General features: G+C 37.9%; 1 protein-coding gene across 13 annotated transcripts in view; it reads left to right on the top strand.

Moving 5' to 3' along the window:
- Positions 1-3,081: 3,081 nt before the first annotated feature.
- Positions 3,082-24,634, top strand: part of DLG1 (discs large MAGUK scaffold protein 1) — a gene marked incomplete at both ends in the record, with an annotated part of 254,956 nt that continues 233,403 nt past the window's right edge. For 12 of the 13 annotated variants that reach the window (XM_080695604.1, XM_080695603.1, XM_080695619.1 and 9 more), the window contains 3 exons: positions 3,109-3,127; positions 3,782-3,913; positions 20,271-20,437. In XM_080695604.1, the coding sequence (XP_080551730.1) occupies positions 3,109-3,127; positions 3,782-3,913; positions 20,271-20,437 (318 nt within the window). Of the gene's footprint in view, positions 3,128-3,781; positions 3,914-20,270; positions 20,438-24,634 lie in introns of all 13 variants that reach the window. The other variant, XM_080695610.1, reaches the window with a different exon arrangement.

The raw sequence follows: 24,634 nt of genomic DNA, 5'->3' as shown, positions 1-24,634 counted from the left end.
TGTGATAGTGCATGCCTATAATCCCAGTACCTAGAGACTGAGACAAGAAGAGGATTGCAGGTTTGAGGCCGGCCTCAGCTACAAAGCAAGACCCTCAGCAACTTAGTGAGACTCTGGGACAAAATAAACAATAATAAAAGAGTTGAGGGTATAGCTCAGAGGTAGAATGCCCCTGGTTCATCCCCTGTAACAAACAACAAAAAAAGGTTAAAAAGTTGTTTCAAACTTTGAGAATTTTTTGAGGAATCTGTTATGCAGTAACAACTAATCCAGATGGGTAGAAAGGAGATGCAAATAATTAAGGCCTTTCATACTAGGTATCAACCTGTCCTAGTCCCTAGGGTTAGAACAAGTAACGAGTTTATTCCTGCTTTTGGACACTGCTGATAACCAAAAAGAGTTGTATCAGAGGATGATGAAAAAAAGGACAACATATCCTCCTTTCTACTCTTTCTCCTCGGTGGTTGTAGGAGAGGATTAGGATGGAATTGAGAACTCACACAAATTTCAATTTTAGCCTTTGGTGGCCCCAGGAAAAGTTGAATTGGCCTTTGTCCAAGTGCTGAGGCTTTGGATCCTTGAGAGAAAAATTTGTATCTTACTTATTTCTATCCCATGGCCTAGCAAGTGAATAGTATGAACAATGCATGGTAACAAGGGAAAGGGAAAACTTCTTACCCTCCTGAGTTTGAAGAAATTCTATTCTTCATTCTTAGAACGGCTCCTTATCGAAACCATTCCACTCAGTTCATCAGTGGAGTCTTGATAATAATATCATTTATGCCATCGGCCATTTCACTAGTAAATAACACTTTCCCTCCATTAAGATCCTTGCTTTAGGAAGCAGCCTCCATTTGACTCTCCCCTCCCAATGCCTCCTAGGCGATGTTGCTTTAACTGTTACTCAAGATCCCTGCGTGCTAGATTCAGCAAAGCACAGAGATCTCCTGCCAAAATGCCAATACATCACCACCAAGTTGTTTGAAAGAATGCGAAGAGCCCCTGACTGGAGCTGGGGGAACTGAGTTCTGGGGTAATGGGTCTCTGAGCGACTTATAAGTATGGCCGTGGGCACGTTGTTTCCTTTTCTGGACCTCAGTTTCTTTGCCTCAAACTGAGAGCGGGCATAGATGAGGTCTAAAGTCGTGGGGTGCTCAAAAGTTAGGACTCCTAGGTGCAATCCAGAAGTGAAACTCAGCGGTCAGCCTACCTCTAAGTAGCTGTTGTGGTAACAGGGCAAGGTTCCCTTGGACTTCCCTTTATTAGCAAATGGATTCAGGTTCAGTGAAAGGCTGTCAGATTTATTGGAAAGAGCCTTCCGGTTTTGAAAGCCATGATCTCCGGGTTTCCAGTTCTGTCAGTAACTCTGGGTGACCTTGGGCAAATTCTTCTCCCGGACCTCAGAGCAGGGAGGTCCTTGTTAGAAGTTGAACACTTCGGCAGTGACTTGGAGATTTCCATTCTACAACATTCTCAGCGGGGACCAGGGTCCCAGAGGATCAGGACCAGTGACTAGGTCCGCTCTAAGTGCAGGAAACTTAAACCAGCTGCGTCGGCTGAGAGCGGCTCAGCTTCCGAGGAGGAGACTACAGGTGAGTTCTTAAAGGGGCCGCCACAACTTGAGTACTGCCCGAGGTGACCGGTGGCGTACGCAGTCAGGGGGAATGGATGAATGAGCGAATGAACGAGTGAACCTTTCTCTCCCCACCCTTAAACCCACTCAGACTTGGAACTATATACACTTAAGACTTAAAAACCCTCTACTGAAACCTTCTTCTTCTTACCAGATTAACTAGTCTCCCTGGTTTACAGGCCCTTCTTTGGTGAAACCCTTCAAACTTTTCACTGAGAAGCGAGAACTTCGGAAGATCAGTTCCAAGTGGAAGGCAACAGAGATGCCCCCAACTCCTCCTTTCCCTCGCCCAAGTCCCGCCCCCCCCCGCCCCTTCACGTGGGTGGCGCAGACGGCGCCCGCCGCCCGCTTCTCCCGGCCGGGATCCTCCCCGGGGGCGCCAGGCGCTGCTCGGCCGCAGAGTTGGGGTCGGCCCGAGTGCCGGGGGTCGGGGATGCCTCGGCTCGCGTCCGGGGGCCGGTGAAGGTGAGGACCCCGCTCCGCACGCGGCGGCCCTGGGGCCCCGGCGCTCCTCGCTCTCACGAGCGGAGACGGCCGTCCCGCGCCGCCGCCGGCCACCTGTGGAGCGCGCCGACTCCTTTGTCCGCGGAGCCGCGCCTCGGGCCGCCTCGGGGAAGGAGGCGCCTCCCGGGAGCCGCCCCGCGCCCGCGCGCCCCCGGCCCGGCCCGGCCCGCCTCCTCCCGGGCAGCCCCGAGGTGGCGGCGCGGGACCGGGCGCGGGGCGAGCCGCCTCCTCACTTCCCATTGGCTGGGAGCGCGGGAACGCGGTCACGTGGGGGCGCGGCCGGCCAGCTCGGGGGCCGCCATCTTGGCGGAAAGTTTGGGGGGAGAGCCGGCTGGGGCGCGGCGGCGGCGAGCTCCGGGGGTGGGGCGGCGGCGGCGGCGGCGGGCGCGGCCCGGGCAGTGCGGCCGCGGGGGCTCCCCGCGGAGGAGGCCCGCTCCGGGGCGGGGCGACGGGTACGTGGGGCGGCCGGGCGGGGAGCTGCTCGGGGCGCCCGGCTCCGCGCACGCCGCCCGGGCAACTTGGCGGCGCCGCAGGTGCGGGGGCCGCGGGGGGCGAGGCTGCGCGGCCGCGGGGGGCCGGGCCGGCGACCCGGGGGGCGAGCGCGGAGCCCGCGGGCGCAGGTGGGCGCGGGGCGGCCGGGCGGCTGCGGGGCCCCTTGGGGGCGGGGGAGCTTTCGGGGGAAATGGAGAGCGGACTGTGTTTGCTCGGAATCTGCAGGGATGCCCATCCCTAGGAAGAAGCTTTTTGACGATTCTGGTTTGGAGGCTCTTCCTTTCACTTGGGGAAACTTTGGGAGGTGGGCTTTTCAAATAGGGTCCGGGTTGGTTTTGTTGTTGTGGTTGGTTGGTTGGTTGGTTGGTTTCGGGGTTGAAGGGAAATGCTAGTTTAATCACAGTTCTCCTCTTTTAGTTCTTTTTTTCTTTGTTTTGTGTTTCTAAAGGTGTGTGCCCTCTTCCTGATTCTGGAGAAAAATGCCGGTCCGGAAGCAAGGTGCGAATTTATTTTGGAACTTTCTTTTAAATGACATTTGCTTTTCTGTATGTCAGTTTTATGATTGCCGTTTTTAAAATGTGTAAGTCCCTTTGATGAAACAGCAAGGTCCTACCGTTGTTTATTCAGTTTCACATAAGAAGATGGAAACACCCAAATATTAGTTAAACTTATTTTCTAGCCATCTCTCTAGTGACTAGAGAAGCAATTTGTATTCCCTGCAGTGCCTTAAAAACTCTGAGTTGGTGTTTTAGTACTTTACTCAAACTTCTTACTAAGCAGCTGTAGGAAACCAAGCACTTGTGTTTTGAAATACAATTTGGATTATAATGACAAATTGTAGATAAGCTGCTTTTGCCTATCAGGTAATCTGAAGCTAGGTTGCTAATACTTTGATCAGATGGTCTTTTACTGTTGTAAGCTACCAGTGCATATTTATTACAAACTGCTCACTTTCCTCCTTTTTCTACTGTGATACGTGTCTAAATTTTACCTTGGTCATTCTTGGGAATGTGCCTACGTGAACGTAGAGACAGCAGTTGACCTGGTGGATTTGGGGGAATTGTTTCAATGTCTTGCAGAATCATTTGCAGTAGCATGTAATATGTTTTGTAAATAAATGTAATTTTAATCAGACTCTTCTTTTCTTCTCAGATACCCAGAGAGCTTTGCACCTTTTGGAAGAGTATCGTTCGAAACTAAGCCAAACTGAAGATAGGCAGCTCAGAAGTTCCATAGAACGAGTTATTAACATATTTCAGAGCAACCTCTTTCAGGCTTTAATAGGTGGGAATTAAAAGTTTATTTGTGGTCACTATGTGCTTCTTTGAATTCAATTATTTTAAACGTAAGAGGATAATGTGCTTTTCTCTATGAGGCATTCAGAACCTTGACCATCTGTAGTGAGCCGTATGTTTTTCATAGGCCAGTAGCCTTTCTAAAAATATTTAATAACCTAAAAACCTTACAGTATGATTATTTCAGGTTATTTGAGTACAGTGTAGCTTATCTTAGAATTGACTATTTAAAGATTTGGGAAGTTGCAGAAGTGGTTCAAGACTCAAAAGGTGTAATGATTTAATTACTGGTAGCTTGTTTCTGTATTTGACTTGTAATTCTTCTGTGGTCTTTGAAAATGTGTGATGTATAAGGACATTCATACCCTTAACATTAGAATAGACCTCTGTTAAGTTTGGCATTTGTGGAGTCAGAACTTTAGACCTGGGCAATGATCTTAGAGATGATCCTGTCTAATGACCTGACTTTACAAACAGGAAAATTGAAACAGCTTTATTCTTAACTGTAACTTAAATTTGAGGTAGTTCATTCTTTTAAAGAAGAACTGAACAAATAGTCAACCATCCTGAATTCTATTCTGACACTGCCAGTAATTGAATATTATACAAGTCATTTGACTTTTTTAGGACATTATACTGATTGTACAGAGTGAGTGGTAAAATGAAACAATGGGGTTTTAAGCCTTTTTCTTTTTAGAGTAGCTAGATCCTTTTTTAAGAAAAAGTGTTCTGTTTTATACACAATCCCTGATAAATGAAACAAGGTACTCTGTCTTTGGCCCTTTTCTCCAGGTACCTTGGAAAGTTTGCAAACTATTGAACCAGTAAACTTGTTCGTTCTTTCTTTCTTTCTTTCTTTCTTTCTTTCTTTCTTTCTTTCTTTTATTTTTTTGTGGTACTGGGGATTGAACCCAGGAGCATTCTACCTCCAAGCCACATCCCCAGCCCTATTTTTTATTCCTTATTTTGAAACGCTCTCACTAAGTTTCAGAGGGCCTCACTAAGTAGCTGAGGCTGGCTGTAAAACTGCGATCTTCCTGTCTCAGCCTCCCAAGTACTGGGATTATAAGTGTGCATCACCATACCTGGCTGCCTTCCAGTTTTAAGAATGAAAAAAAAAATTTTTTGTTATTGACTACTTTATATGAGACATACTTTACTATATTTGTTTCTTCCAAGCAGATATAGCCTCTTTTGATAGAGTAATTGTTGTTACTCTATCAACAGATTATTTGTAAATCAATTTACTTTGTCAAATAACTTACTGATAAATTGATGCTCTCTACTACGTTTTAGAACTAGAGATTTTTAAGAACACTTGATACAGATGAATATTTAAATTTAACATTTTATAGCCTTTTAAAAAAGTTAAGGGTAGAGAGTACAGTATAGTGAACTGCCATGTACCTGTTATCAATCTTCAAAAATTATTAACATTGTGTCATTTTTTGTTTATATTAATAGACATATTTTGCATTTGAGCTGAGACTTAAAATGGATAATCAGATTTGTTCTTTGAATAAACAGCAAAAAAAGAGGAAGATCACTTTTTAGTTACTGATTTTTTTAGATCAACATTAAATATAGGAATATTTTATTTAATAGGGTCACTGTTCAGAAAAAACATTATCTTCGTTTACATGTGTACATAGACATAGCTAGACAGACTGCAGTCTTACGTGTGTTGGAAGTCTGTGACATAAGAAAATTGAGTGGTTAGAGTAAATAGGATTTACCCTTCTTATATTTTTCTTTAGATGGGGTTGGACTTGTTATGTTTGGAGACAATTTTGACATATGCTGCCTTTCCAGTTTTGGATGTTTATTACTATGCACAAATGAATTTTTGATAGTTTAATAATTATGAGTCTTATTTGTCCAGTTATTTAACTATTTGTGAATTTATTTTGATAATTAGTTTTAATTATATTGTAACATTTTTCAGAATATGGTATGAGATGTTGCTGTAAAGAAAGTAACGGATTTTAGAAATTTTGAAATAGGTAAATTAGACATTTTTGTATGTTTCCATGGTGTAATTGAATTGTTGATCCTACTGGATTAGAGCACTCTTGTATGTTTGCTTCTCAGTCTGGACATTGTTAGACCCATAAAGTTTTTTCTTTCTTTGTGCTTTACATTTTTGCCTTTAATTATTTTATTTATTTTTTGCAGTACTGGGGATGGAACTCAGGGGGCATTCTTCCTCCGAGCTACAACCCCAGCCCTATTTTTTATTCTTTTTTTTTTAAGTGCGGTACTGGGGATGGAACCCAGGGCATTCTACCTCTGAGCTACTCCCTAGTCCTAGTTTTTAGTCTATTTATTTTTTGAAGCAGGGTCTCACTGAGCTGCAAAGGGCATAAGTGCCGAGGCTGTCTCAGCCTCCCAAATGCTGAGATTACAAGCATGGGCCACCACACCCAGCTGCCATTATTTTTGAAACAGTATCATAATGTACTTTTGGGTGGGGGGACTGGAGCTTGAACTCAGGGACATTCTACCTCTGAGTACACGTCCAGCCTTATTTTTTATTCTTTATTTTGAAACTAAAGTTTATTTTTCACTAAGTTGTAGAAGGCCTTACTAAGTAATTGAGGCTATCCTTGAATGTGATCCTCCTGTTTCAGCCTCTCAAGTACTGGGATTACAAGCATGTGCAATCATGTCTAGCTCCATAATGTACTTTAATTTCATAAATTACTGTAAGTTAAAAACCAGTCCATTATGTCCATAATATATACCCCCAAATCCTAGATTAAGTATTTTATTTTTTTCCTTTGGTAGATAGCACTGTAACTTCTGAGCTGGGACCTGTGGACTCTTGGATTAAAATAAGACATGAAGCTGGATGTGGTGGCACATGCCAATGATCCTAGTACTTGGACTGTTGAGACAGGAAGAGTGTAGGTTTGAGGACAGCCTCATCAAAATAGTGAGCTTTCATCAATCTAGTGAGAGCCTGTTTAAAAAATAAAATGGGGCTGAGGTTATAGCTTGGAGGTAGAATGTCCCCTGACTTAATTCCCAGTACTGCAACACACACAAGAAAGAAACAGGAATCTTATCACTGGATATATTCATGTATTTATTTACTTATTTTTTGTGCTACTGGGGATTGAACCCAGAGGCACTCTGAGTACCTCTTAGCTACACCTCCAGCCCATTTTTCTTCTTTTTTTTCTTTTTTTTTTTTTCTTCTTGGTACTGGGGTTGGAACCTAGAGACATTCTACCTCCAAGCCATACCCCTAGCAGTGTATTTTTTATTTTGAAACAGGGTCTCACTGAGTTACAAAGGGCTTCACTAAGTAGCTAAGGCTGCTGGTGAACTGCAATCCTCTGGTCTCAGCCTCCTGAATGTTGGAATTACAAGTGTGTGCCACCACACCTGGCTCTATTCTTTATTTTGAAACAGGATCTCTTTAAGTTGCAGAAGACCTCGCTAAATAGATGAGACTGGCCATGAACCTGTGATCCTCCTCCTGTCTACTTAGGCTCTCAGCAATTTAACAAGACCCTGTTTCCAAATTTAAAAAAAAATGAAAACATGGGTCTGGGGGTATGGCTCGTAGATACAAGGTCCCTCGGTTCCATACACACACACACACACACACACACACACACACACACACACACACACAGTCATTTAGTGTTAAGGTTTTTGATTTCTGTAGTTTGGAAGTAATATGCTTAGGGTATAGTGAATTATCTAGTTATTTATTTGGGATGCTGAGTGTCTTGGTACTTGTATCAGCATTGATTCTTTGAACTGACTATATGGCCATTTTCATGTATTAAACGTATATGGCACTTGAGGGATATTGATATTATATTGATATTATAGAAATATTGATTCCCCCATAGTTGATAGGCTATATTTTATAGATTATGTTATATAGATTGTTTTTGGTTAAGTTGGTTATTTAGAGGGATAAACATATACATAATTATATCTATTCTGAGATACCAATTTTAAAATACTTTAATATCCCTGAATTTGGGATATATTTTATAAATGGTATATGTCTTTTTCTTTTGTGGAATTGAGGATGAAACCCAGGGGCCTTTACCTCTGAGCTACACCCCTAGCCCTATTTTATTTTTATTATTTTGAAACAGGGTCTCACTAAGTTGAAGAGGGCCTCACTAAGGTTCTGAGTTGAGGCTGGTTATGAACCTGTAGTCCTCCTGTCTCAGCCTCCTAAGTACTAGGATTATGAGCATGTGCTAACATGCCTTCCTGGTTTATTATTTTTAATATTTTTTGTATTCTTAGTGGCACATGAAATAATGATGCAATTTATAAGTTGTTTCTTTAGATAAATATTTAAGATTACGTATAATCCCAGTACTTGGGAGGCTGAGACAGGATTGCAGGTTTGCAACCAATCTCAGAAACTTAGCAAGGCCCTCTGCTACTTAGTGAGACCCCGTTTTGAAATAAAAAATAAAATAGGGGCTGGGGGTGTAGTTCAGAGACAGAATACCCCTATATTCAATAGTTAGTACCACACACACACACACACACACACACAAATAATAATAATAATAATAATGAATTGTACATTTGTTTAAAATTTATTCCCCAAACATACCTGGTGATAATTTTTATATAAATGATATATAACATCTGCCTTATTTTATTCTCTGGGTTATATCAAAGCAATTTGAGTAAGATATATTGTAAATTTCTTTAGGAACTTTCATATTTTTTATAATAGCTGTGCAAATCTAAATTCTCACTGACAGTGTACTAGGGTTCCCTTTTCTTTCTTTCTTTTCTTTTCTTTTTTTTTTTTTCCGGAAACAGGGTCTCCTAAGCTAGCACCTGCAGCTGGCTTCGAACCTGCGTGATCCTCCTGTCTCTGCCTCCCAAGCGTGGGGGTTACAAGCGTGCGCCACCACACCCAGCTTCCCTTTTCTTTCTATTCACCCTCACCAACATTTGTTATCTCTTGTCTTTTTATTATTTATTTATTTATTTATTTATTTATTTATTTATTTATTTATTTATTTATTTATTTATTTATTGTGGTACTGGTGTTCCTGGAAACCCTTCTACCTCCGGGCTATACTCCCAGACCTATTTTATATCTTTTTAAATTTGGAAACAGGGTCTCCTAAGCCAGCGCGCTGCTGGCTCCGAACCAGCGCGATCCTCCTGTCTCTGCCTCCCAAGCATGGGGATTAAAGGCGTGTGCCACTACGCACGGCATCTCTTTTCTTTTTAATACTGGCCATCCTTATAGGTATGAAGAGAGATCTCATGGTGGTTTTAATTTGTATTTCCCTGATTAGTGATATTATATACCTTTTCATGCTTTTTAGTCACTTTTATCTCTTTGGAGAAATGTCTCTTCAGGTCCTTTGTCTTTTTTTTTTTAATTGGGTTGTTTTTCTGTTATTGAGTTGTAATTGTTCTTTATGAATTTTGGATATTAACTCCTTGCAGGATATGTGGCTTACAAATATTTTTCCAAATGTAGATTGCCTTTCCATTTTGTTGTTTCTTTTAGTAGCAAGCTTATTTTAATATAATGCTTTATTTTCATTCTGCATATATTTCAGAATTAAGAGGGATGTAATAACACTGTTCATTTATGAATTTTTTAGTTCCCTGTTCATCTATCATTACTCTGTTAACTAATAGTTTTGCTAGCCTTTATTAACATGGTAAATGTCTGTTTTGGAAGCATCACTCTTTTACCATGTTAACTATGTTGAAATGTACAGATGAGGAATGTTAAGTATATTCATATTGTGAAACAGATCTCTGTAATATTTTCATCTTGTAAAACTGAAACTCTGTTTATTAAACAGCTATTCCTCTTTTCCTATACTCCCCCCTTAATTTGAGGACCACTCTTTTACTTTTTGTTTCCATGAATTTAACTGTTAGTTACCCCATATAAGTGAAATTAAACAGTATTTGTCTTTTTTTGTGACTAGCTTATATCACTTAGTATGAAGTCCTCAAGATTCTGCCATCTGATAACATGTGACAAGATTTTCCTTTAAAGGCTAAATAATAGTTTGTTGTATGTATGTATATGCCACATTTTGCTTATTCACTCATTGATTAACAGCTGGATTGTTCCTTCTTCTTGGCTACTATTATCAATATTGCTTGCTCTCAATTCCTTTGGATAATAACCAGAAGTTGGGTTGTGTAATCATATGGTAGTTACATTTTTTAACATTTTTGAGAAACCAGCATACTGTTTTCCATAGAGGTTGCACCATTTTATAATCACACCAAGAGTGTACAAGCTTCCAATTTCTTCACATCCTCACCAACACCTGTTTTTGTTGTTGTTGTTTTGCAGTACTGGGGATGGAACCCAGGGGCATTGTACCTGAGCTACACCCTCAGCCCTATTTTTTATTCTTTATTTTTAAACAGTGTCTCACTGAGTTGCAAAGGGCCTCACTAAGTAGCTGAGGCTTTCTGCAAACTGCCATTCTCTTGTCTCAGCCTCCTAAGTGCTGAGATTACAAGTGTGTGCCACCACGCCCGGCTTGCCAACACTTGTTTCTTTAAATAAATTTTTTTTTATCATAGCAGTTTTAATCATTATCGAAGTATGCTTCCCTTTCATTCAAATATATGTAAACAGTAGTGATGGTTGGCATTTATTGATCACTTTATCTTTTTTTGTGGTACTAGAAGATTGACCCCAGGGGTGTTAATACCTCCAAGCTATACCCTCAGTCCTGTTTTATTTCATTTTATTTTGAAACAAGATCTCACTAAGTTACAATCCATTGGCCTAGAACCAACAGTCCTTCTGTCTTAGCCTTCCAATTATTAACCAGTTTTAATGTGCTAAGATAGGTATTTATTTAGTCATCAGAATCCTATGAGGTATGTATTTATCAATAAGGTGATTATGCCGTTTCATAGATTGGAAGACTGAGGCACTGAAAATTGACCAATCTTGCTCATGGACCCTCAGTTACTAAGTTGTGTAGCTAGAAATTGAACTCAACTAACTTGAATCCATAGCCTCTTCTCACCCTCAACCATTAGAATCTTCCCTATCATTTTTAGAGTTTATTTAAAATATAATAATACCAATAACAAGCATGTTTGAGACATATTAATTCATAGGGTCACTGGTGTTTTTTTTAACAATTACCAAAATGCCTATAATGAATTGCTTTTATAATGATAGGACTCACATATTTTGAAAAGTATATTTACTTAGTAATCAAGGTAAAATGTGAATGTTTCTAAGTGTGTGTTTTTTTTCTTAATGTAACTTAATGTTCCTTTTTAATGTTCTTAATGTTCCATTTTAGTCTGTTGCTGACTTGTGTATGTGTTAACTTTGTAGACTATGCTTGAGCAAGGATATGAATTAGACTTTTGGCTAAAACTTTACATAATTGGAAGAGAATTTTATTAACTTTTTACTTGGTTTTGATTGAATTAAATTGAATTATTTACTAATACTTTTGTTTATTAGAAGTGTAGGGCAGTGTTTTTATTATGTGGAATCTTGTTGGATTCTCTTTAGAACCTTGCAATCACACAGCTGTAAAAGGATCTGTAAATACTCTTTCTAAGCCATTTCATCTGTGGGGGGTTAGTGTTTGCTCAGTACAGGATCTAGACTAGGACAGGGTATTACATTTAGTTGTCATGTCTCTTTACTGTCCTTTAGTCTAGAGGCATTTCCACAGCTGTCTTTGATCCTGACATTTTTAAAGAACATGTTACCCTCCACTCTTAATTTTTAAATTTTGGGTTTGTCTGATGTTTGCCTGTGGTTTGATTTGTCTTCCTGGCTTAGTTTTCTATACAATCAAAGCAATACAAAGTCAGCTGCCTTTCCTTTGTAATGTTTCATTTGTTTCTTTTCCTTCTCTCCCTCCCTTCCTCCCTTTCCCTTTTCCTTCTTGCTCATGGACCCTCAGTTACTAAGTTGTGCCCGCCCTTCCTTCCTTCCTTCCTTCCTTCCTTCCTTCCTTCCTTCCTTCCTTCCTTCCTTCCTTCCTTCCTTCCTTCCTATGGCTTCTACTATGCTAGGCAAAAGCTCTACTGCTAAGCTACATCTTGTTACATTTTGAGACAGGGTCTCACTAAAGTTCCTCCTCAGGTTGGCCAAGAACTTGTCCTCCTGTTTCAGTCTCCATAGTAGCTGGGATTACAAGTATGCACCCCTTGTGCCCAATAGTAATGTTAATTTTGATTATTCAGTTGCAGGTTGTCTGATTTCTCTGTTTTTCCCCTTCTTCTTATAATCAGTATGTAAGAGAGACACTTTAATGCCACTTACATATCTTACATATCTTGCTCTTTAGCAAATTTTCCATCTAGACTTAGCATCCATTGATGATTATTGCTTGAAGCTATTTTTTTCTGTGGTGGTTGAAAATTGACAAGTCTTCTAACAGCAGCATACCTCTCCATTTTTCCTATTAACTTGGCATTTTACTGCCTGTCTCTCTGTGTCCTGCTATCCTGAACTTGCAGATTTCTGTTTCCTGGATTTGTTACCATCCAGATTTGGCCAGTGGAGTCCTCTGTAAGCTTGCCCTGTGTTTTTGTGACAGGTACCATAATTTTCTTGAGCACTTTATTACTTTTTACTTATCCTACCCCAGTCCAGGAATAGGCCACTAAGAGATGCTTTGTTTCTTTTTGGTAAGTACTTGGTTTTAAGGAGTAGTTAAGTGAATCCTGCTAGTCAAATAATGTCTAAAGTGCTGGAAGAATTTCTTTTTTGCACCTAGTTTGACATCTTTCCTGTTTCTACTGTGTAAATACAAATTGTGTGTAATATATACTTTATTTTAGTAGTATATTTTTCAGGGATTAAAATAGCTGTTGACATGTATATTAGTTTAGAAATCAGTTGACTATCTGTGCTTGAATAGATCTGACTATTGTACATTTTTAGTTTATAAAGTTATACTTGCTTTTAGTCAGTGAACTGATAAAGAGTATTTTCCCCTGTGAAATGGCAGGGTTATAGTTCAGTTTCTTCACCCCTCTGATTACCTTCCCTGTATCCTTCCAAAATGGAATTTATTATAAAGATAATATATGTTCCATATAAAACATTAAGACGAGGTAACTATACTTATTTATTTATTTATTTTGGTGGTACTGGGGTTCCTGGAAGCCCTTCTACCTCCGGGCTACACTCCCAGACCTACTTTTACATTTTTATTTGGAAACAGGGTCTCCTAAGCCAGCGCACGCGGCTGCCTTCGAACCTGCGCGATCCTCCTGTCTCTGCCTCCCAAGCGCGGGGATTACAAGCGTGCACCACCACGCCCGGCTACTTATTTTTTTATTTTTAAAAATTTTTTGTGATATCGGTGACTGAACCCAAGGGAGTCTACCTCTGAACTACACACATAGCCTTTTTATTTTTTGTTTTAAAACAGAGTCTTACGGGATTACTAAAAGTTATATGTTGCTGGAGAGAGGCTATCCTTGAATCTGTGGGCTGTCCTTGAACTTAGGATCTGTCTTAGCTTCCCAAGTATTGGAATTACAGTCATGGGCCACCATGCCTGGCAGATAGCTATGTATTATATAAAATATAAATAAAAATTATTTTTATACCAAAGGTAATTCATCCATGGAGTGACTATCCTTCTAGAATGTTATTCTTCCATGTTGCAGAAATAACTTCTAAGTAAAACATAATAAAATTGTTTATTGCATGAGAATTGATACTTAATATGTAAGGTGAAAAATTACATCTAGTTAGTTATGATGGAAAATCTTTCAGGAATTTAATTAACATTGTTGCTTACTAACTGAAGCACAATTGTTTCTTAGAGTGGGAAGGAATCATTGTTTCTTTAGTTGAGCACCAGATAAGTAGTTGACTTGTGTTTAAGTGTCCTATTGTACTAAAAACACATTAATTGAAGAATCACACTCTGCATAGTGAGATATAGCAAGAAGCTCCTATCAGGAGAGGCATACAGGAAAGCTAAGAATACATAAGGGAAGTCTTCTCTGTTCCATATTTATTTTGTGATACTAGGGATTGAACTTAGAGGCATTCTACCTCTAAGCTATATCCTCAAGACAGATTTTATTTCTTATTTGGAAACAGTCTCACTAGGTTGCTGAGAGAGAGCCCCACTAAGGAACCTGCAATCTTCCTGTCTCAGCCTCCCAAGTACTAGGATTACAAGCAAGTGAGCTCATGCCTGGTTATGTTGTTTTTATTTGGTACATTCACTTATTGGGTGGACTTACAGGTAGAAGTGTGTGTGTTTGTGTGTTAGTGCAGTTGTACTTCTATAAATAGCTGTAATTGAATTTGTATAAATGTATGTAGGGCTGAAGGTGTAGCTCAGGGTAGAATGCCCCTGGTTTCAGAGGTGTGTGTGTGTGTGTGTGTGTGTGTGTGTGTGTGTGTGTGTGTGTGTATGTACTGGGATTGAATCAGGGGCATTCTGCCTCTGACCTACACCACCCCAGCCCTTTTTATTTTTTGTTTTGAAACAAGGTCTCTCGAGGTTGCTGAGAGTTTCTCTGTTGCTGAGGTTTTTTAGTTTTATTAATGGTTTCCTAGGAACATTTAGGTTTATAATTTTTCTTAGAAACATTGCATTTATACGTGCATTTTTTGTTTCACACTTTTTTATTTGTACTTTTTGTGTGTGTGTGTAACTAGGGATTGAACCCAGGGGCATTCTACCTCTGAGCTATACCCCAATCCTATTTTATTTTTTACTTTGAAACTAATGCTCACTAAGGCATGCAGGCCTCAAATCAGTGATCCTTCTATCTCAGCTTCCCAAGTACTGGAATTACAGTTATGTACCACCACGCCTGGCTTGTTTCAAATTATTACATCCTTAGGACAAATTCCTAGAATTACTTGGTCAAAGGAGATGTGAATTTTAAATCTTTTAATCTAAAATATTAAATACTTTTTGGAATGCCAAATCAGTTTAATTTTTTAGGTAGTATGTGGAAGAATGACTACTTTATCATACCTTAATAATCTCTCTTTTAATATTTTCTACCAATATGTGGAATATACCTTTGTTATTTTGAAGTTTTATTGTACATCTTTATTTTTTGCAGCACTGGGGATTGAAGTCAGAGACATTCTACTTCCAAGCTACACTCCCAGCCTATTGTATTTGCTGAAAAAAAATTTTTTTTATTTTGAAAGAGGGTCTCGCTAGGTTTAATGAGAGACTCACTTCTTGCAGAGACTGTCCTTGAACCTGCAATCCTCTTCTTTCAGTCTCCCAAGTACTGGGATACCAAGCCCGGTTATTAAACATTTTTAAATTAGCCAAAGATGTAAAAAAAAAAAGTGATTTGGTTATTTTATTTTATTTTATTTATTTATTTTTTGGTGGTACTGGGGTTCCTGGAAACCCTTCTACCTCCAGGTTACACTCCCAGACCTATTTTTATACTTTTTTTAAATTTAAAAACAGGGTCTCTTACGCCAGCGCGGCTGGCTCCGAACCTGCGCGATCCTCCTGTCTCCGCCTCCCAAGCGCGGGGATTACAAGCGTGCGCCACCACGCCCGGCGATTTGGTTATTTTAACTTCTTTTGTAAATTACCTATTCATGTTGTTGCGCTCCTTTTTATTTTCTTTTTACTTAGATATGTCTATTTTAGGCATATCAACTCTTATGTGCCATCAAATTTACAAATAACTTATGTTTATAATTTGTTTTTAAACTTGGATAAAAAAGCATTGATATTTATGCACTGGTATTTATTTGTGATTATTAGTATTTTTTTTAACGTCCTCTGCCCTTGATACCATGCTTGGAAAGGCTATCCCCAACATTGAATCCTCAATATTTTTGTAGTATATCCTCAAGATCATAAAAACATGCACTTATATTCACATTCTTTCTCTACTTTTTGAAACATTTGGAAATTATATAAAATAGAAGGTTGCCTGATGTGGTGGCACATGCTTGTATCCCAGTATTTGGAAGACTGAGACAGAAGGATCACATTTTCTAGAACAGTCTTAGCAAATAGTGAAACTCTCTCATCAACTTAGCAATAACCTGTTTTTGTTTGTTTGTTTTTTGCAGTACTGGGGATGGAACCCAGGGGCATTCTACCTCTGAGTGACACCCTCAGCCCTATTTTTTGTTCTTTATTTTGAAGCAGGGTCTCACTAAGTTGCAAAGGGCCTCACTAAGTAGCTGAGGCTGGCTGTGAACCCATATCCTCCTGTCTCAGCCTCCCAAATGCTGGGATTACAAGCGTGCGCCACCACATCTGGCTCTGCAATACCCTCTTTTATAATGAAAAAATAAAATAGGGCTGGGGGTGTATCTCAGAGGTAGAACGGCCCTGAGTTCAATCTCAAGTACCTAAAATACAAGGTTGTGTAATTCTTTAAACATAAAATCAATTATGTTCCCTTATACATTTTGTAGAAAAATTGAGTGGAAAGCACAGTTCCCATATTTTTATCTCTTCCTTTATTATCAACATCTTGCATGAGTATGGTACATTTGTTAAAACTGACAAGCCATTAATTCATTGTTCTTATCTGAAGTTCATAGTTTACATTGTGATTCACTCTTTGTGTTATACATTAAAAAATTTGTGTTTGGTTACATGTTTCTACCTTTGCAGTATCATACAGAATAATTTTATTGCCCTAAAAATCCTCTGTGCTCTACCTGTTCATTACTGTATCTGCTCCCCAGCTCCTGGAAACCACTGGTCTTTTGCTGTTTCCATAGTTTGCCTTTTCTAAAATGCAGTTGGAATAATGAATATATATAGCATTTTCAGATTGGCTTCTTTCACTTGGGATTGTGTATTAAGGTTCCTACGTGCCTTTTCATGGCTTGATTGCTTCTTTCTTCTTGCTGAAGAATACTCCATTGTATGGAAGTACTACCGTTTATCTTCTCACCTATTAAATAACATCTTGGTTGCTCCCAAGTTACATCTATTATGAATAAAACTGATATAAGTACTTGCCTACATAATATATATGTATATATTTATGTATGTATACAACACACATGGCAGGAGTTACTGCTTTCTATGTAAGTAGGAATATCTATAAGATGTATCTCCTTTGTAGATAAAAATATATGTTGTACATAAATGTATCTACCCACCACATGTTACTTCTACAAAAAATTCATGTTTTTTCTTTTTCCTAATCTTTTATTTATTTATTTGTTTGTTTGTTTGTTTGTGGTACTGGGGATGGAACCCAGGGGCATTCGCACCTCCTAGCTACACTCCCAGCCCTATTTTTTAGTCTTTCCATTTTGAAACATGGTCTCACTGAGTTGAGAAGGGCCTTACTAAGTAGCTGAGGCTACCCATGAACCCCGATCCTCTGGTCTCAGCCTCTTGAATGCTGGGATTTTTACAATGGAATGTCACTATGCCTGCTCATAAACTTTTTTTTGAAGATAGTACATGTTTGCTTTTTAAATCCAGAACAGTCTTTTATTCAAATAATTTCCCTTTTGTTGCATTGATTTTCTGATAATATTCTGCCATTTGTCTTTGTCTTGTGGGGTATCTCCTTTTGATTTTGCTTCCTGGCTTTTTGTGTCATTTAACTTGTTCTTCTGTTCCCTGTAGTTTACTGTAAACTATAAATTGGTTCTGAATATTTAATATGTGTTAGGATTAAATAATTTTTTTTAAGAATACTTGGTTAGTGATGGTTTGATTTTTAAATCTCATGATAATGTGTCAGTTTTATACAGTGATTCCTGGTTTATTAAAATGTAGCATTCACTGACAATATTCTTAATCCCCCTTTGAGGTAAATTGAAACTATACTTACTGTGGCAACATTTGTTTCTAATTATCCCTATATTTGGAAATTCTATAATTCTACTGGTTATTAAAATAGAAACAGGAGTTACTTTTTTCCTACTGTTTTATGAGGTTTGTTTTTTCAAGGAGGTAGTTATGCTTTCAAAAATAATGATAAATAAGCGGTAAAAGTTCTGTTTCAATATTTATAGTTATTGTGCATAATTCTGTACAGGATAATGCCCCTCTTTACTGTTAAATAATTCCATCTCCTTTTAAAAAATCAATTCAAAATTATACCAGTAGGTGAATAAAGAACTTAGAATATGAATCTAAACATTATATAACTGTCACTCAGAGCTTCTGAGCAGTATGAATAACTACTGTTAGTATCCTACGTTTGTACAGTTTTAGTTATTAGCAAAATAATTTGATCTTTTAAGTTATACTCATAAATTTATAGAGGCCGGGCGTGGTGGCGCACGCCTGTAATCCCTGCGTTTGGGAGGCGGAGACAGGAGGATCACGCTGGTTCGGAGCCAGCCTGGCTGGCTTAAGAGACCCTGTTTCCAAATAAAAAAAAGTATAAAATAGGTCTGGGAGTGAGGCCCATTGGTAGAAGGGCTTCCAGGAACCCCAGTACCACCAAAATAAATAAATAAATAAATAAATAAATAAATAAATAAATAAATTTATAGTTTTCTTTTAGTGTTTTGTCATGCTTTTAACTGATTGTTTCTAAAATACTGTAAAATATTTAACTGACTTTATTTTTTTTGTACTGAGGATTCAACCAAGGGATATTCTACCTCCGAGTTATACTCCCAGCCCAGTTTTATTCTTTTATTTTGAAAGAGGTCTAATTAAGTTGCAGAGGGTTTCACTAAGTTTCTGAGGCTGGCTGATAACCTGTGATCCTCCTGTCTCAGCTTCCCAAGAATTGGAATTACAAGTGTATGCCATTATGCCACTAGATATTAGACTTCTATTTCTTTGTTTTTTTTATTTCTTTTTATTTTATAATTATTATTTTTTTGGTGGTACTGAGGGTTTCTGGAAACCCTTCTACCTCCGGGCTACACTCCCAGACACCTATTTTTTATATTTTTATTTGGAAACAGGGTCTCTTAAGCCAGCAAGGCTGGCTTCGAACCTGCGCAATCCTCCTGTCTCCGCCTCCCACGTGTGGGGATTACAAGTGTGCGCCACTACGCCCGGTGTTATTATTTTTTTATTTTGTGGTACCAGGGTGAAATCCAGGGGCATTCTGCTTCTGGGTTATACTCCCAGCCCTATTTAATTTTTTATTTCAAAACAGGGTGTTACTAAGTTGCTGAGGCTGTCATTGAACCTTCTATCCTCCTGTCTCAGCTTCCCAGGTACTGGGATTACAGGTATGCACTATCACGCTTTGCTAAAATTTTTTCAGTGTTTTAATTTTTGGCAAACATAGGCTGTTAAAATCTTGAAGGATTTACATTCTCAGCTTGCATATTGATAATAAAGATAAAAATATTAGTAATGACTAATTTCTGCAGAATTCATAATAACGAATAGCTGCTGTCTATTAGGAACCTATTTAGGCACTTAATTATACTCAATTCTTGCAATGATTCACAGTAATAGGCAAGTTATCAGAGTTTAAGAAAAAATAGGGCCAGAGTTATAGTTCAGAGGTAGAATACCCTGGTTATTATTTGAAATTATTTGAGATTTGAACTCAGGACTGATTTTTAAAATATATTTTTTGGTATTGAAGATTGAATCTAGAGACATTCTATCTCTGAGTTAAACCCCAACCTTTTTTTTATTTTATTTTTTATTTTGAAACAAGATCTTGATAGGTGCAGGGACTGGCCTTGAACCTGTGATCTTCCTGTCTCAACCTTCCAAGCACTGGGATTACAGGTGTGTGCCATCATGCCTGGCGTCAGGACAGAGGGGTGTGTGTGTGTGTGTGTTTTATTGGGGATTGAACCCAGGGGTATTCCACCTCTGAACTATAACTTTGGCCCTATTTTTTCTTTAGAAACAGTGTCTTGTTAAGTTGCAGAGAGCTTAAATTTCTGAGGCTTGCTGCAAACCTGGGGTCCTCCTGTCTCAGTCTCCCCAATATTGGGATTATAGGCAGATGCTACCGCGCCTGACTAGGACAGATTTTTGAAGTGTAAAATACAGGTGTTTTTTGTTTGTTTGGTGATACTAGGGGTGGAACCCAGAGGCTTTCTACCTCCTGGCTATACTCCCAGATTTATATTTTATTTGGAAATTTTATTTTATTTTATTTAGTTGCTAAGAGCCTTACTAAGTAGTTGAGGCTGGCTTCGAACCTGTGCTATCCTCCTGTCTCAGCCTCCTTAATCCAAGTGCAGGGATTACAAGCGTGCACCACCACTCCCGGCTAAAATACAGGTTTTGACATGATTGTGACATAATGAAATATTTACTATTGAAGCACATTGTAGCATTAGACTTATTTTCCTAATTATAATGAAAATTTTGCTCTCTGGGTTATATTGTTTTAGCATTGTATAATTTTATTAGAAATAGAAATATGAATTTTTCTTTTCCTTTACTCATCTTTAGATATTCAAGAATTTTATGAAGTGACCTTACTGGATAATCCAAAATGTATAGATCGTTCAAAACAGGATGAACCAATTCAGCCTGTGAATACTTGGGAAATTTCCAGCCTTCCAAGCACTACTGTGACTTCAGAAACACTGCCAAGCAGCCTTAGCCCTAGTGTAGAGGTAAGATTAAAAAATCTTTTTCAGAAGTTTTATTTGGGCTGTTCTTTTCATTTTACTAAAATGGGTATTTTGTGGAAATATTTATAATGGAATAAAGAGAACGAACTTTAAAGTATTTTTGAAAAGTTCAGGATCGGTTGCTCTTGCTTTAAAAATGTTAAGACTAAATGGTTCGATGTCTGAAATACTTGTTTCAGATTATCAAAAAGTACTTGGCATTATGGACCTCAGTGAGGCTCCATTTGTGTGGTAATTAAAATGGAAATTGTATTTGGAAAAGGTGGTTTTGCTCTTTTATTCTTTCCTAGAAATAGAATATAGTTTTGTGGTTCCAAGCTCCTTGGTTTGAGGATTTCATTAAAACTTATTATAACTGATTAACAAAATCCTTAAGGTCAGCACTGGTTTCTACATCTTTCTGTAGTTAATTTTATAACACTTCTTAGTAACTTACTGTTGTGCTATATATACTCTTAATACTGAAGTTGGATATGTTATAGCAGAGATATAAAGTATTTTGTAATGTGGATTTTGCCTGAGAAGCATTAGTCATTTGAAAGAGGTTGTCTCAAAATTTGATTGTAGTCCCTTCTGGTTAGTACTAGACAGTGAATGAAAACTTACTTAGCTTCTGTTTGGTGAGTAGTAAGTCAGGGGAAATGGTAGTAAGTAGCAGCTAGATAGCATTTTGGTAATGAAATGGTTTCTTAGTTTGCTCTCTTACTATGGAGCTCACCAAGTGCTGAGTGCTTGTCACTATCACTATGAAGTACTTTCTAAGACTACAATGCACCAGTAAAAGTATTTGAAAACAAAAAATAAAGTTGAAAAAATGGTATTGGAAGACTGACTGGTAGAATAGCCCTAGGTTTGATTTCCAGCACACTAACAACAAAAAAGAAGAAAAGAAAGATATTAGAAGACACTTCAACTTCTATAAAATTATGAATAATTCATACCTAGAATGATTTTTGCAGATCTGGCTTCTGCACCTCCTGAAAGATATTTTCTGAACATGATAAGGGCAACTCAAGTGCCTAAAATAACTTTTAAATGTAAATATCAAATCTTAATAGTTTGGAAAATGGAAGAAAATGGAATGTGATCACAAAATGCTGCTTTAGGGCTTGGTACATCAAAAAATGCTCTAGTGATGTTTGAAAAAAAAAGTCCTGAAATATTTGGAGATTTAATTTCTATTTTTTTAAGGGTACTTACTACAAGAAAAGGTAAGTATATTCCTCTCATTACCCATCCATTCATTTGGATGGGAAACTTAGGTCTAAGTGATTATTGACTTGATCTCTTGTTTTGAGGTTTTTGTGTTTTAGTACTGGAAATTAAAACTCCAGTTCAATTATATTTCTTATTTGGAAACAGGGTCTCCCCAGGTTGCTGAGGGCCTCACTATAAGTTGCTGAGGCTGACTTTGAACTTGGAATCCTCCTGTCTCAACCTCTTAAGTACCTGAATTACAGGTGTGGGTCACCATGCCTGGCTTGTTTTGATTTTATTTATGAGTGAGGAGGGACTTATATCTACTGACCCAAATTAAAACAAGTGCCAAAAAGGCTTATTTTTTTGGTTTAGAACTTGAAAAATTATGTGAAAATCGTAAAAGTTTTGTCTTATACAAAATCTAGGTTGTTATTATACTTGTGTACTAAATTCTTGAATAAAAATATAAAATCTTCTGACAAAATTATATGCAGTATGGTTTTGCCTCTTCATGTTTGTTTTGTAGGACCACCATTGCATAGGTTAATTTTTCAAAAAGTATTTGAAATTGATTGATTAATTTCTGCAAGGACTCACCTCTTGTATTTTCTTAAAATGATGCAAATACTTGTATTTTAAGACATCTATCCAGTTTCTTTTGTTTTAACAGTTGGTAACTGATCTAACTCTTGCCAGATCACATTTGTCATATTTTGAATGTGTAACTTCGTTTATTCTTTTTCTTCTGATGCAGTACAAGTAAAATTAATCCTATTTATTTTTAAAGTGACATGATGAGTATCCCATTTTCTTACAGTTTTGTGAGTTTTTTTCTTTTTCTTTTTTGTATGTCATTTAATTTAAACATATGCCTGGGTACATGTTTGGAATAATGTTTGCTTAGTGGTGATGAGGATTTTTTTTACTTTTTGTATTTTTCTCTCTTTTTAAAAATAAACGAGCACGTGTCATTTTTATGGAAACAGTTTTATTCTAAGTGAACTACTTTGAGAGATTATAAAGAATAAGTATATGTGACTCTGAAAGAGAGCAAGATAAAAAGAGTAGGAAGAATTGCCTGACTTAATGGGATATTCTGACAGAAAAGAATGCACTCTCCTATCCTCACATCACAATACTTTTTTTTTTTTTTCCAGTACTGGGGAAGGAACCCAGGGGGCATTCTGCCTTTACTGGGGAAGGAACCCAGGGAGCATTCTGCCTTTGAGCTACATCCCCAACCCTACTTTTTATTCTTTATTTTGAAACAGGGTCTCACTGAGTTGCAAAGGACCTCACTATGTAGCTGAAGCTGTCTGTGAATTGAGATCCTCCTGTCTCAGCCTCCCAAATACTGGGATTACAAGTGCGTGCCACCACGACCGGCTCACAATATGTTTTGAGTAAAGATTCAAAGGTTAAAAAAAGTGAAGCCATAAAAATGTTTTTTATGATTTTCATATTATAGGGAAAGGTTTTCTAAGCATGAGAAGACAAAACAAAAGCATCACAAAAATTAAAGATTAAGAATACTGAGTTAGAATTTCTTTGTGGACTTCAACTTTAATTTTTGAAATTTTAATTTTAGAACCTCTATATTATGAAAAGGACAATAGAGAAGAAAAATAATACACAAGGAGGAATGAAAAAGGGCTAATTTTCTTAATTTTCAATTCTCTCAATTCAAGACATTTCTTATAGATCACTAAGGGGGGGGTGCAGAATTAAAAAGGAAAGTAGCCAAAGGATGTGAACCAGCAGTTTGTTGAAAAAATATGTGTGGGTCAGCTGGGCATGGTGGCAGATGTCTGTATTCCCAGTACTTAGGTTGAGACAGGAGGTTTGCATATTCGAAACCAGCCAGTGTTTTCAGCAACTTAGTGAGACTCAGTTTCAAAACAAACATGGTGGCTCATGCTTGTAATTCCTGAGGCCAAGACCTGAGGATCAAGGTTGGGGGGAGGGGCAGCCTCAGCTACTTAGTGAAGCCCTCTGCAACTTAGTGAGACCTTGTTTCAAAAATAAAAAATAGGACTGGTGCTGTAGCTTGGAGGTAGAATGTCCCTGGGTTCTATCCCCAGTACTACCACAAAAAAAAAAAAAAAAGAAAAGAAAAAAAACAAAACCCACAAAGGCTAGGGGTGTAGCTGAGAGGTTAAAATGCACCTCAGTCAATCCCCAGAACCTCCCCAAAAAGAAAATATACATGGGTCGATATGAATATTATGAAAACCTCACCTTAAAATGTACAAATTAAATCGACAGTGGGAATATTCTTTAATAATTTGATTGCCAGTAATGAAACGTAAGGAAACATAAACTTATGTAAAGAAACATAAACTTAAAACATTGAAAAATTAAAAGAACTAATAAAAATGAAATGGCAGTGCAGTACATTTTTACGTATGTTAAATGGTTAAGAAATACATAAAGGCTACAATGAACATAGTATTTTACCTTGAACATAGTCTTTGCTTATGGGAGTATATTAGAATGTTGTAGTTTAGGGATTATTGTGAAGTGTTTGCAGGGAGAGTTATCGAATATTGGATAAAAAACATAATGCCAGTTGTGGGTGGATGTGGATCATAAAAACTCAGGGAACTAAAGTAGCTGGTAGATGTCCGAGATATGTGCATTTTTGTATTTCTGTGGGGTTCATCTGGCTTTTTTTTTTCTATCACTTAATGTTTCTGGATAAACAAGATTGTACATAATAAAACATGAAATTTGTGTTATGTTCAGATTATTCCCTGATATATCAATTGTGCTGAGACAAATGAACATTTTCAAAGAGTTATAGTAGAGCTGATTGTGTATTTTTGTGTACCAGTATGTGCATTTCTGTTACATATATTGTATATATTCTCAATAGTGAAAATATGCATATTTTTAGTTTTAGTACATAATGCCAGTTTTGAAAAATGAGTATGCCTGTTTTTATAATTACTACAAAAATGTGCAGACTTCAGTTGTTTG

The sequence above is a fragment of the Muscardinus avellanarius genome (assembly GCF_963383645.1).
Source record: "Muscardinus avellanarius genome assembly, chromosome: 5".
NCBI lineage: Eukaryota > Metazoa > Chordata > Mammalia > Rodentia > Gliridae > Muscardinus > Muscardinus avellanarius.
This window is presented reverse-complemented; position numbering and strand designations above follow the sequence as displayed.